Source organism: Chelonoidis abingdonii, chromosome 1 (assembly GCF_003597395.2).
Source record: "Chelonoidis abingdonii isolate Lonesome George chromosome 1, CheloAbing_2.0, whole genome shotgun sequence".
Lineage (NCBI taxonomy): Eukaryota > Metazoa > Chordata > Testudines > Testudinidae > Chelonoidis > Chelonoidis abingdonii.
Window position 1 is genome coordinate 77,045,870 of NC_133769.1, and position 13,417 is coordinate 77,059,286.

Sequence of the window (13,417 nt, forward strand, 5' to 3'; positions counted from 1 at the left end):
AATATTCTAGAGGCATGACATCATTAAAGAATGTCTAAATGATAAACTTCTAGATGTAATGTAATTTGGCACTTTAAGGTTTCTGAAACTTTCTCCATTATATTTTAAAGATAACATAGTACTGTTTCAAACAGCACTATGTTAAAGTCCACTAAGAAAAAAACGGGTACTCAGCTTTCGGTAACTGTTGTTCTTCGAGATGTGTTGCTCATATCTATTCCAGTTAGGTGTGTGCACGTGCCATGTGCATGGATATCGGAAACTTTTTCCCCAGCAGCTACCCATTGGGCTGGCTAGGGAGCCTCCTGGAGTGGCACAGATATGGCATTCTATACGAGAGCCTGCCGGCCCGACCCACCTTCAGTTCCTTCTTGCCGACTACTCCGACAGAGGGGAAGGTGGGTGGGAATGGAATAGATATGAGCAACACATCTCGAAGAACAACAACAGTTACAGAAAGGTGAGTAACCGTTTTTTCTTCTTTGAGTGATTGCTCTTATCAGTTCCAGTTAGGTGACTCCCAAGCCTTACCTCGGAGGTGGGGTCAGAGACAAGGAACAGCAGATTGGAGGATCGCTCTGCCAAAGGCCGCATCATCCAGAGAGTGCTGGATGATGGCATAGTGGGACATGAAGGTGTGAGCCGAGGTCCACATGGCAGCCCTGTAGATTTCCTGGAGAAGAATGTGTGCCATGAAGGCAGCTTATGATGCCTGAGCTCTCGCTGAGTGAGCCGTAACAGCAGGCGGAGGGACATTTGCCAGGTTATAGCAAGCACGAATGCATCCGGTGATCCACAAAGATATTCGTTGAGAGGAAATCGAGGCACCTTTCATCCACTCCACAATGGCGACAAACAACTGGATTGTTTTATGAAAAGGCTTTGTTTGGTCTATATAGAAGGCGAGTGCCCTTCTAATGTCAAGAGAATGGAGACGTTGTTCACGAAGGCCAGCATGCGGTTTTGGGTAGAAAACTGGTAGGAAGACATCCTGGCTCACATGGAAGAGGGACATCACTTTTGGTAAGAAGGCTGGGGGAGGTCTTAGTTGAACTTTATATTTATGAAAGGTGTTATAGGGTGGCTCACACATGAGAGCCCATAGTTTGGACACTCAATGTGCGGAAGTGATGGCCACTAGGAAGGCAACCTTCCAGAAGAGACAGAGAAGTGAGCAGGACGCCAGCGACTCAAAAGGAGGGCCCAGAAGGCAAGAGAGGACCAAGTTAAAGGTTCTATGCAGGCATGGGTGGCTTCACTGGAGGATGGATTTTCTCCAGGCCTTTGAGGAAACGCCGCACGACTGGGTGTGCAAACATGGAACACCTGGCTGTGCCTGAGTGAAACGCAGAGATGGCCGTGAGGTGGACCTTAAGGGATTCAAAGGCTAGGTGCTGGTCCTTTAGGAACATCAAGTAGTCCAAGATGCACGGAACTGGAGCCTGAAGCGGGGGCACCTGCCGCTGAGCGCACCAGCTGGAAAACCTTTTCCACTTGGCTTCATAGGTAAGCATGGTTGACGGCTTGCAACTTTCAAGACGCACCCGCCTCACCGAGTCTGAACAGGCGTGTTCAGCCTGGTTTAGCCACGGATCCTCGAAGCCATGAAGTGGAGCAACTGAAGGTCTGGGTGCAGGAGACGACTGTGGTTTTGAGAGATGAGGTCGGTGCTGAGAGGGAGACTCAGGGAAGCCTGGACTGACAGGTCCAGCAGGATCGGGTACCAACGCTGACATGGCCAGGCAGGGGCTACCAGAATGACATCTGCCTTGTCCCAGCGGACCTTGAGGAGCACCTTGTGTACCAATGGGAACGGAGGGAAGGCATAAAGTAACTGACCCAACCATGTGATCTGGAAGGCATCTGCTATTGAGCCCGGACTGTAGCCCCGGAAGGAACAGAAGGCTGGGCACTCCCTGTTGGATTGCGAAGCGAACAAGTCAACTCGGGGAAACCCCCAGGTGTTGAAAATGGAATGAATGATATCCAGACGTATCAATCACCCATGAGTAAGAAAACGCCTGCTCAAGCTGTCTGCCAGAATGTTCTGGACACCTGGCAGGTACGTGTGGGCTGAAGTGAAGTCCCACAGAAGGAGGGCTTCTTGGCAGAGTGGCAATGACCAGGCTCTGCCTTGCTTGTTCATGTAGGACAGGGGTCTCAAACTCAAATGACTATGAGGGCCACATGAAGACTAGTGCATTCGCCTGAGGGCCGCATCACTGACACCTCCACTCGCTGCCTCTGGCCCTGCCCCCACTCCATCCCTTCCATGAGACCCCACCCCTGCCCCTTCTCTTCTCCACCTCCTCCCCTGAGCGCATAGCTCCCCGCTCTTCCCCACTCCCTCCTGGAAAGTGCTAAAGCTTGACCAACTGCTGTTTGGAGGCTTGGCGGTGGGAAGCGCCTGGAAGTAGGCAGAAAAAAAAAGAAGAGTAATATAGTAGTATAGTATTAAAATATAGTATGCTATTAAAAGTCAATTTATTAACTTTTTTATTAACTTCTTTAGCTGTAATGTGAAAAGTCAGTGCTAATTTTGACAGTCATTTCATTTTTGGCCACTTAGCTGGCAGCGTTTTGCATCAACCAGAGCATCAATATTAGGTTTAATATCCTGAGACAAAAGCAGTCTCAGTGTTGCTTTCAAATGTTCACCAGTGAGCCTTGACCTTAACACAGATTTGTTAATCTTCATGGAAGAGAAAAAACTGTTCACATATATATGTACTTCCAAACATTGCCATTATCCTTGCAGAAGCAGAGAACAACATGGGAAATCTTTTTTGTGGAAGAAACTTGTAGAATTCTGGAATTCCAACATCTGTATATTTCTGCTTCAAAATGGTGTCACACTGAAGTTCCACTAACTCCATCTGCATTTTCTCTGCAACATAGTCAGTGTCAACACCAAATGGTGTGGAAAAAAGTTGAAAATGTGGTTCAAGTGCCTTGAAATCTTTAAACCATACAAACTGTTTGTGTAAGTTAGAAATGATCTCTACATATTTTTTCAAGGATTTGGGTTCAACTTTTCCTAAGAAATTCAGAGTCGAGAAATGAACCAAACTGCCAGCAGTCAGCTGTTTCCCCCACAAAGTAAGCTTGACTTTGAATAACTTAACACTGTCATACATCTGTGTTATCACCTGTTTTCTACCCTGAAGTTTCAAGTTCAGGGCATTCAGGTGATCAGTTACATCTGTTAGAAAAGCAAGGTTGCAGATAAAAGTGGAATCAGCAAGCTGTGGAACCTCCTTGTTTTTTTGTTTTCATGAAGGAATCAATCAATCTCCTTTCTAAGCGCAAAATAACCCTTCAAAACATTTCCACGACTCAGCCATCTAACCTGAGCGTGATACAGAAGTTCCCCATATTTGCTGTCCATACTTGCTAGAAAAGAAGTGAACTGTCCGTGATTCAGCCATCGTGCATGTATAAAATTAACAGTTTTAACCACTACATCTATAACTTCCTTCATTTGTAGACTTTTGCTACACAGGGCTTCTAGGTGCAAAATATGTATACTGGTGAAGCTAATTTCTGGTATATCGAGGCTGTTGAGTTTGGTCTTCAATAATCCAACACACCAACGTTTTCAGGGCACGCTGATCGCGCACCGTCCATAGCCAAAGATACGAGCTTGTTCCATGTCAGCACAGCTTTTTCAATGCACTCTTCCAGTCCTTGAAATATGTCGTGTCCCGTTGTGGTACCTTTCAGTGGCATTAAGTCTAGCAATTCTTCAGTTATATTCAAATTGCAATCCACACCTCTAACGAACACTGCACACTGTGCAGTATCTGATACATCTGTACTCTCATTAACAGCAATTGAAAATGCTTCAAAGTCTTTTGCCATTTGAATCAATTGTTTTTGCACGTTATCAGTAAATCCGTTATCCTGCAGGCAACTGTACTGGCAGACAAGCTTATGCCTTCAAAAACTTTCTTCCTATCAGGACATAAAATTTCACTGGCCTTCATAAGACATTCTTTTACAAATAAGCCTTCTGCAAAAGGTCATGATGATTTAGCTATCATTTTGCTTATCACAAAACTTGCTCTTACTGAATCTTCGCTAGAATTGTTAAGCCCCCAAAAGAAATTCCTTTGCTTGGCAAATGCTGCTTTAAGTTGCTGAACTTTTTCCTCTCGGATTTTTCCAGTGAATGCATCATATTTTTCACGGTGCATCGTGTCGTAGTGCCGAGGCACGTTATACTCCTTGGGAACAGCAATCGTTTGCTGAGAAATAAGGCGTTGAATTTTATCTTTTACCTCTGTGAAAAAATATAAATTCTCCCATTTGTCTTTAAAAACTCTTTTCTTCCATGAGTGTTCTTTTTTCGACAAAGTAATTTCCAAGCGGTTTTAATAAAATATATACACTCAGTAAAGCCACCTCCCCCCGCACTGCACTGGGCTGCACCACCACTCCACTCCTGCTCTGCTTCTTCCAGGGGTAGCAGGTTTGTAGATATTTGGGTGGTGCTCAGAACCTGCCCTCCCACAAACTCTGTCCCCTACCTGCCTACGGCTCTGAAAGGCAATTTGGGTGGGGGAGGGGGGTCTGGGGTGCAGACTCTGGGATGGAGATGGGATGCTGGGTGCAGGCTCCAGGATAGAGTTTGGGGATAGGAGGGGTGCAAGGGTGAGGGTTGTGCGGCTGGGGATGAGGGGTTTGGGGCATTGCAGAGGCTTGGGGTATTGGAGGGGCTCAGGACTAGGACAGGGTAAGGGTAACCTGCCCTGACCCTAGTGGAGGGCGGGGGAGGGGGGGCACTAGGACTCTGCAGCAGCAGGTGATGCCAGAAGCCAGCAGAGCTGAGCGGAGTCAGCATGAGCTGCAAGCTCCTACCGGGGCGGTGAGGTGGCAAGCAAGTGGAGGCCAGGGCAGAGACCCAGCCCCAAACATTGGGGAGCAGTGTGCAGGGAGCTTAGCTGCCATATAAAATAACTCGGGGGGGGGGGGGGGGGGGGGCGGGGAGGGGCTTGGGGGGGGGAAAGGAAAAAAGGGGGGGGGGGGGGGGGGGGGAGGGCAGCAGAGAGGCATTTGGCAGCGACAGGAAATAATGGGGAGGGGGCATGCAGGGAGCTTGGCGGGCGTGTTTGAGACCCCTGAGGTAGAACATGGCCGTGGTATTGTCCGTTAGGACTGCTACGCAGTGGCCCTGCAAGTGGAGGAAAAAGGCTTGGCATGCAAGGCGAATCACCCTGAGCTCTTTGATGTTGATGTGCAAGCTCGCTCTCATGCCATAAGCCCTGCGTTGTCAGGTTCCCGAGGTGAACCCCCTATCCCAGGACAGATGCATCTGTGACCAGGGTAAGGGTGGGTTAGGGAGATGGAACGGGACCCCGGCACCCACCATCCGAGGATCCAGCCACCATTGTAGGGAGTCGAGTGTGCACTTCGGGACCGTGAGGACCATTTCTAGACTGTCGCGTCCAGGTTGGTAGGCTGAAGCCAACCATGTCTGTAGCGGCCTGAATCTTAGTCTGGCGTGCTGCACCACAAAGACAGGACGCCATGTGACCCAGCAACCTGAGCCACTGCCTTGCTGTGGTGGTGGAAAACTTGCAGAGGCTGGTAACTGTGCCTCCTACAGCCAGGCACCGTGCTTCTGGAAGGAAAGCCCTCGCTTGGTTTGCATCCAGGACTATGTTTGAGTAGGTGCGAGGATGGAATTGCTGATGTTTACCCATGATACCCAAGAGAGTGAAAAAGTCCGTGATTAGATGTACCTGAGACTGGACATGACGGTGAGACTGGCCCCGCATAAGCCAGTTGTCAAGGTACGGGAAGATGTGCACATGATGTAGGTGAAGAAAGGCTGCCACAACCACCATGCACTTGGTAAAGATGCGAGGGCCTGTGTACAAGCCAAACAGGAGGGCTGTGAACTGACAGTGCATCCTGCTCACCACGAAGCGGAGGAAATGTATGTGAGGTGGAGTAATTGAAATGTGAAACTATACATCATATTGAGGGCAGCATACCAGTCTCCCGGATCCAGTGAGGAAAGGATAGTGGCTAAGGAACTTCAGGTTGACGATGTACTTGTTGAGCTCCCCGAGGACCAGAATAGGTCTTAAGCCTCCCTTTGCCTTGGGGACAAGGAAATAGCGGGAATAGAAACTCTTGCCCCTGAGCTCCTGAGAAACTTCCTCCACTGCCCCGAGGGCAAGGAGGGATTGAACCTCCTGGATGAGGAGTTGCTCGTGAGAAGGGTCCTTGAAGAGGGACGAGGAAGGAGAGTGGGAGGGCAGGATGGCATGGAAATGGATAGAATATCCCATCTGCACTGTGCGGAGGACCCAACGGTCCGATGTGATATGAGACCAGGCATGGTAGAAATGGGATAGGCGGTTCAGAAAGGGATAACTGTTCGGGGTAAAAGCTTGTATTCCGTCCTCTGGCGCACCTTCAAAATGGGCACTTAGGGCCCGGGGTTGGCTTGTACTGTCCTTGACCCTGCCTGGGGGTGGGGGGGGGAGAGCGAGACAGTCTACATTGAGAATATCTACTTCTTCGACGAGAAAAGTCCTGCCTTGGTCTAGGATGGAAAGAGCGTTGCTGGGTGGTCTGGGGTTTAAATGGCTTCCTTTGGTTAGTATGCATACTGAAGGATTTAATAGTATTCCTTGTGTCTTTTAATGAATGCAGGCGGGAATCAGTTTGTTCTGCAAACAAGCCCTGACCATCAAAGGGGAGGTCCTGGATAGTGTGATGAACCTCAGGCAAGAAGCCTGAAGACTGAAGCCAGGCGTTCCGCCGCATGGTGATACCTGACGCCAGAGTGCATGCAGCCGCATCCACAGCATCGAGGGAACCTTGGAGGGAGGTCCGAGCAACCAATTTACCCTCCTCAGCAATGGCCCCCTAGTTCTGTACGAGCCTCTGCTGGGAGAAGATCTTGAAATTTGAGGACCACAGACCAAGAGTTAAAATTGTACCTACTGAAAATTGCTAGCTGATTAGCAATCTCCAGCGAGAAACCCCCAGTAGAGTAATTTTTTCTCCCAAAAAGGTCCAGCCACTTAGCGTCTTTTGACTTGGGAGCAGACCCTTGTTGGCCCTGCCTTTCCTTGGCATTCACCACGTCAACCACAAGCGAGCAAGGGACGGAGTGGGTAAAAAGGTATTCATAACCCCCTGGTGCAGACAAAGTACTTTTTTTCTACCCCTTTAGCTGTGGGAGGGATGGAAGTCGGGGTTTGCCAGAGAGACTTAGCGTTGTTCTGAATGGTTTTATTCATGGGGAGGGCCACCGCGGAAGGTGCCTCCGGGCCTAGAATGTCCACCATAGGGTCCTCCTCCTCCACAATCTCCTCAATCTGGAGGTTCACATTGAGGGCCATGCGCCTCAATAGTTCTTGAAGGCAGCGGACCAGATGTGGATGTGCCAGCCACAACCTCATAAGGGGAGGATGAAGATGACTCCACTGGAAGGGACAGTGCAAAGAGAGTCTCCTGGTCGGGCATGGGTGGTTCTTCTTGGGTGCCTGGGGTAGCCCATACTATGGGTGCTGGTTCTGCAGGCTGGTTTGAGTCTGGAGGGGGACGGCTGCGGGTCGCCTCAGGGGGCTGGGCGCTCAAACCTGACGGTGGCCAGGCAACTAGAGGGGTGGGGGGCGGCACGGGGGGTGCCCGGGCCTGGTGATATGCTCAGAGGGTCCAAAATTGCCATTGGGACTGACAGCTGGGTGCTGGAGGATTTTGGCCGAAACTTCCCAGGCCCGATTGGGGAATGTCTGAGAACCCTGAAGCTCTCTCCGATTTGCCAGAAGAAGACCAAGATCACGACGGCCAAGGAGGAGCAGTGCGCAAGTGAAGCAAAGGGGGCACCGAGTCCCTTGGGAGGCGCGGGTCATGCGGGGATTGGTGCCAGGAGGCTGATCGTGACCGCAACCGGTGACATGATGAAGAGCGGTGCCAGACAGTAGAGCGCCACCGCGACAGCACCCGGCGCCGCAACTGGCGCCGCGATGAAGAGCAGTGCCCCGTGGGCTGGTGTCGTGGCAACAGTTGACACAGGATTTAGAGTTCCACACTGCGTCGGTCCAAATGGTGCTGTGAGGATGCCGATTGTGACCTGGATCTCGAGTGGGACCATGATCCAGCAGTTGATAGCGACCTCGAGCGGGAACAGCTCCGAGGATCGGGACTGTGAGACCAGTGCCATGAGACTAACTGGTGCCATGAGTCAGACCGGTACCTGTGGCAGTGCCAGGACTCGGAACGGTGCCGGGACGCCGAGTGGCGTGAAGATGCTGGTCTGAGGGCTGCCATTCCGAACATGGCCGGTTTACCCTTGGATGGTACTGGGACTCAGGTTGGGGCTGGAGGCACCGGAACTGTCATTTTGATGAGCCCTTTGGTGGCCTTGAAGGTATCCAGTGTGGAAGGTAATGTGATCTCTTCCATTTGCACTGTCCCTTGTGCAGGACTGGGATGAGCAGATCAGGGCCTGGTGGCCTTGTCCTGCTTAGAGGCCTGGTTAGAGTCTTGGTCGGTCGGGACCAGAACAACTGCTTCGGCCCTAACAGGGGGTTCTTCCAAGGCTTGCTTCTTCCCAGCAACCGGGGAATAAGAGCAGTGCCGAGGCGGGCGTTTTTAGGGCCCAGGAGATTGCCTGTCCTGAGATGAGCGCACGATCTTATGTGGTGCTGAAGACAGTACCGCAGGAGGGGTACTCTGCACTCCAACAGGAATTATGGGGGTTGCCTGTAGGCATGGGCTTGTTGCAAGTGTTGCAAGGCTCGAAGCCCTGGGACGGCATGCCCCAGAGCCCTGCAGGGCAGTCATTGAGAGGACTGCCCTCAACTACTGGACTACGCTTAATACTATAGGAAACACTTAACACTAACTAATAACAATTAATCGACAATCAAGATAAGAGAAGCTGGGGATAAGTGGAGCACTTGATGAGACAAGAGACCACTGTTCCAACAACCATCATGGGCAGTAAGAAAAACTGAAGGTGGGGGAGGAAGGTTGGGCCAGTAGGGTCTTATATAGAATGCCATATTGGCACCACTCCAGTGGGCTCCCCAGCCGGTCCGACAGGTAGCTGCTAGAGAAAAAGTTTCTAACATCTGTGCAAGCGGCGCGCGCACACACCTAACTGGAATTGATATGAGCAATCACTCGAAGAAGAACCTTTCGTGTATACCAGCAGGTTCTACATGGACCAATTAATATACCACATGTTAGTGCACTTTAGACACCACTGCCGTTAGTATACCCAACCATGCAGACAAAGCCCCCATGTAACTCCACATAAAACCAGCAGAACTCTGTTCGAGAACCTGATGCTATTCATCTTAAAGTGACTAGCAGAGTATCTACACCAGCAAAAACCAGTAATCCTATTTCAGCAGCTGTCAGTAACACCGCAACTATAGCATGTTAAGATGCTAGTGTGGACATAGATCAGCCAATTTTACGATGTCATGAAAACCTACTGCAAATTGATGGTTAAAAAGCACACCTAAGCCTTACCTACAATAGCAAATTACTTAACTCTTTTTACCAGTGCAGTGACAGTGTATTAGTTGCTAAAATACAGGTGTTAGTTTTGCTTGTGTAGACAAGACCTAGGGATTACAACCATTTAGTGCTTTCCCTGCATATCCCTGCCCACTGTTCCTGTAAAAAGGAAATATATTGCAATTTATAAATATTCTGTTCTGAGACAACAAGACAGCAGTTGTCTTGTGACTGCAATATATTGCCTAGCTACAAGAATCAAAGTAACAGAAATAGTTTGGATTGAAGGGATACTGTAATATATATGTGCACCATCCAAAATAGCTTTTATCATTAGTTTCAACTCAACTTTTCTTTTGGAGGGCCAGAGGCTAGTTTCCAAAAGATTCAGATATCAAATAACTGTGTGTGTAGTTAAAAAGCAAGTTACAGCTTCAAGAGTCACCTGTTTTCTTTCTCGTCAACGTCAGATGTACTGGCCAGTCGTCTTGGTATTGTAGGTGCAACATATGCAAGTCTAGTTCCTTTATTATCCTTCTCCTTTAAGACAGAAAATGTTTTAGAAGTCAAAGAATAGCTTCGTATGATAGTCATAAGTTATATTAAAAGCTATTCAAATGTCCCTAGTTGCACTCCTGTGAAAGTTACAAAATTATCTATGCCAATTCCAACTCTATTTATATTGTAAGTTAATTTGCACGATCAGCATCAGGCAGAAGTTAAGAGCAACAAGCATCATACTGGGAACGGCAAACTGTTCTAAGGACCCAACTGTCTTAATTTTATGTTCTTTTGTTTTTCTACTAATATGTCTCCAAAGGTTCAGTTTAAAATAACAGCCAATCCTAACTACCGTTTGAAGTGTTTTAGTGTTTTCCTAAAATCCACAAACGTATTTAATCACATGCACAAAGACACTAGAACTTGAAAAAAGGAATTATATTACTTTGTAACAAGAAAAAGCATGAAGTATTTTTACTCAAATATCTATGTCAAATTAGTAACAGTTTTAATTAATGCTTAATTTAGAAAGATAAAAGATTAATCTTTGTCCACACAACATGTGAATGAAAGGGTATAAGGAGCCTTTTTGGTCCTCATCCCCAGCACTCTGCAGCAAGGGACAGAAACTATCACAATCTTTGCACTCCCTTCACTGCACAAGACTTTGCACAACTAGTGGTGCAAGTCTTTCCAAAGATGGCAAGGCCCTCCATATACTCTCCTGCATCAGCTAATGAAGCTGCTCTGTGTGGAGAAAGAGGCCTGCTGCATTTTTCAAAAGGTGGCACAACAGCTGCATTTCTTCTAGGGCAGCTCTACTGCCTATCAAGAGCACGATGCCACAATTTAACAGCTGACATTTAGTACAACTTTGTGAAAGCATTATGTACTCATATAGATACCTACATTGTAGTGGAGTTTATACGACATTCACTGTAAATTATAACTAATATTTATATTAAGTTAACTGGCCAGAATTTAAAATGTTTTGTATTCTGAAAATGGTTACCTTTTCTTTGTTGTCTAATGAAGAAGAGAGTCTGGGACTTGAAGCCGAACGCATAACACCTGTAGAGTCCTTTTCTTTCTGAGCTTCTTTGGAAGCTGTAATCTCTGCAAGTGCCCCATAGCTGCCAGTCTTTCGAAGACCTAACCTCCAAGAGGCAGGAGATTCATCTTTTCTCTCTTCCTCTTTGGGAGAAACCTTGGTTGTTGAAGTTGGAAACTGTAAACAAAGACATCATTAAGTTAAATGTCATTAACTTACACTAACTCTGCTATTTCATGCTTCTTAGGGATATTTCAAAATACTTAGCTACTTCCAGTTATCATATTGGATTTTTTTGGGTGGAGGAAGGGGTAACCAATATACATTCATTTCCTGGGTAGGTTAATGACATAAGAAACAAACAGATCACAAAGGAAAACAACTTTTCTAAAAGTTAGCTAGAAAATCCTCTCCACTTCATAATACACACTGTGATAAAGAGATGCAAACAAAAATTTACACACAATTGAAAACCATGCAACTCTGGTATCAACACTTTGATTAAAAATGTTACTTTGCAACCTGAAACAAATCCTGTGCACACCAAAGCCTCACCATAGACTTTTCACCCTTATTGGGCACAAGAACAATGCCAGTTTTGCGCAAGCCCTGCCTCCATGATGCAGGATGTACTGACTCCGCCACAGGCATGATAGGAGGAATGAAACCATACTAAAGCCAATTAAGACAAGACACAAAGATGAAGAGTGAAAGAACGGAAATAGAGAAAAAGGAGCTTTTTGTTTTAAATCCACACACTTGATTCCTTATTCATGTACACTACTCTTCTTTGAAGCACAAAATATCTAAAAGCAACAAGACATTTCTAATACTTTGGTAAAAAGTTCCTATTAAATACACTAGACCATGTTGTGAAATGATAAATGTTGATACAAAAATGCATTTAGTTGCCACATACAAAAGGCAATGAAGCTTTCATATATAGCAAAGATAATTATAACATTCTGATATTTTACATTTTGAGACAGTTCATCTGCTGTACTTTTCACATGGTAGACCCAAACATAAAAAACTTACCATATATAATGGTATTGAATAAGCTAAATGACCAATGTATTCCAGTTTTTAATCTTTTGTTCAATATACACTGTCAACTTGAAGTTATATTTAAAATGTTCTCCCTTTTACGTTACAAAAATACTTTAGACACTTGAAATCCAAGAATTCTGTGGAAGATGAAGGTCACACCGCTCAGATAGTTGTGTAATCACGTGGGACAATTTTAACAGAAACTAGAAGTCAGAGAAGCTGGAATGGTTACCAGAAAAAGAAAGACTGGATATGTCCAAAGAGGAGGTGGCTTGGGATGATGGAAAGCTTGGAGCAGCCAGAGTGCAGAGGTGTTGGGATGGGGTATGAAGGCTGGACAAAGAGCAAATCAATCAAATCGCCACATTATTAACAACGCACACATCACTGGACGGACTGAAAATCCATCTAACAGTAGCCTATCCAATCCACTGGTTGGTAAAATTCACATTAACTGTTTGTTCTTACAGCAGTTGAGAACAGCTACGAAACTAGCAATTACTGTTGCTCACTGGGTGGTATCCCCTTCACCTACTGAAACGCCTATATTTCACTGTGCCTGATCCTTCCTCCTTAGTCAATACTGACCCATTTTTTTGCTCTTTGCATCCCTCTACATTGCAGAGATCAAAAGTGCCATGTCTTTCCAACCCTACAGGGCACACAGATGATGTACAACTCTACTCATCAGCCAGCAGCACACACTTTGCAAAAGATGTGCCATCATCTCATTGAATCTAGCCTTCCATCAACTAAAGGCATAAGATACTGAAGGCTGTTAATGATCATGGGTCCCTGACTGCAGAACAAGAAAGAGAATTAAGCAAGAGTGACTTGGCATTGAGTATGACCTTTCATTGATACCTCTGATCAGGACATATATATATACACACACATCCAAAGATGCTCTCATCTCCACACAGTATAGTGGCCATTATCATTAGCGACCTACAACTATTTTTTATTTCCGTTCTCCCTCCCTCATAACAGAAGAGTGTACTATACTGTACATGTTGCTATGAATGAAGATGACACAAGCAGTTTATGGGGTCTTGTCATAGTATACTTTCCTCAATCTGAACCTTAGAGTCCAAAAATGAGTTACTAGCATGAAGTCCTCTAAGCTTAATTACCAGCTTAGATCTGATACGCTGCCACCAATCAGGATTTTGAGTACCTAATAAACTCTGGTCTCCCCAAAACCTTCCCTGGGGACCCCCAAGACCCAGACCCCCTGGATCTTAACACAAGGAAAGTAAACTTTCCCTCACTAGTGCCTCTCCTAGGCTTTCCCTCCCTGGGTTACCCTAGAAGATCACTGGG

At 46.7% G+C, this 13,417-nt stretch overlaps 1 protein-coding gene across 3 annotated transcripts in view; it reads right to left on the reverse strand.

Moving 5' to 3' along the window:
* The window catches only part of PPP1R12A (protein phosphatase 1 regulatory subunit 12A), a 235,330-nt gene that overhangs the window by 63,094 nt on the left and 158,819 nt on the right, over window positions 1-13,417 (reverse strand). For all 3 annotated transcript variants that reach the window (XM_032798963.2, XM_032798961.2, XM_032798962.2), the window contains exons 10-11: window positions 11,006-11,221; window positions 9,938-10,032 (exon numbers count right to left, since the gene is read on the reverse strand). In XM_032798963.2, coding sequence (XP_032654854.1) covers window positions 9,938-10,032; window positions 11,006-11,221 — 311 coding nt within the window. The remainder of the gene's footprint in view (window positions 1-9,937; window positions 10,033-11,005; window positions 11,222-13,417) is intronic.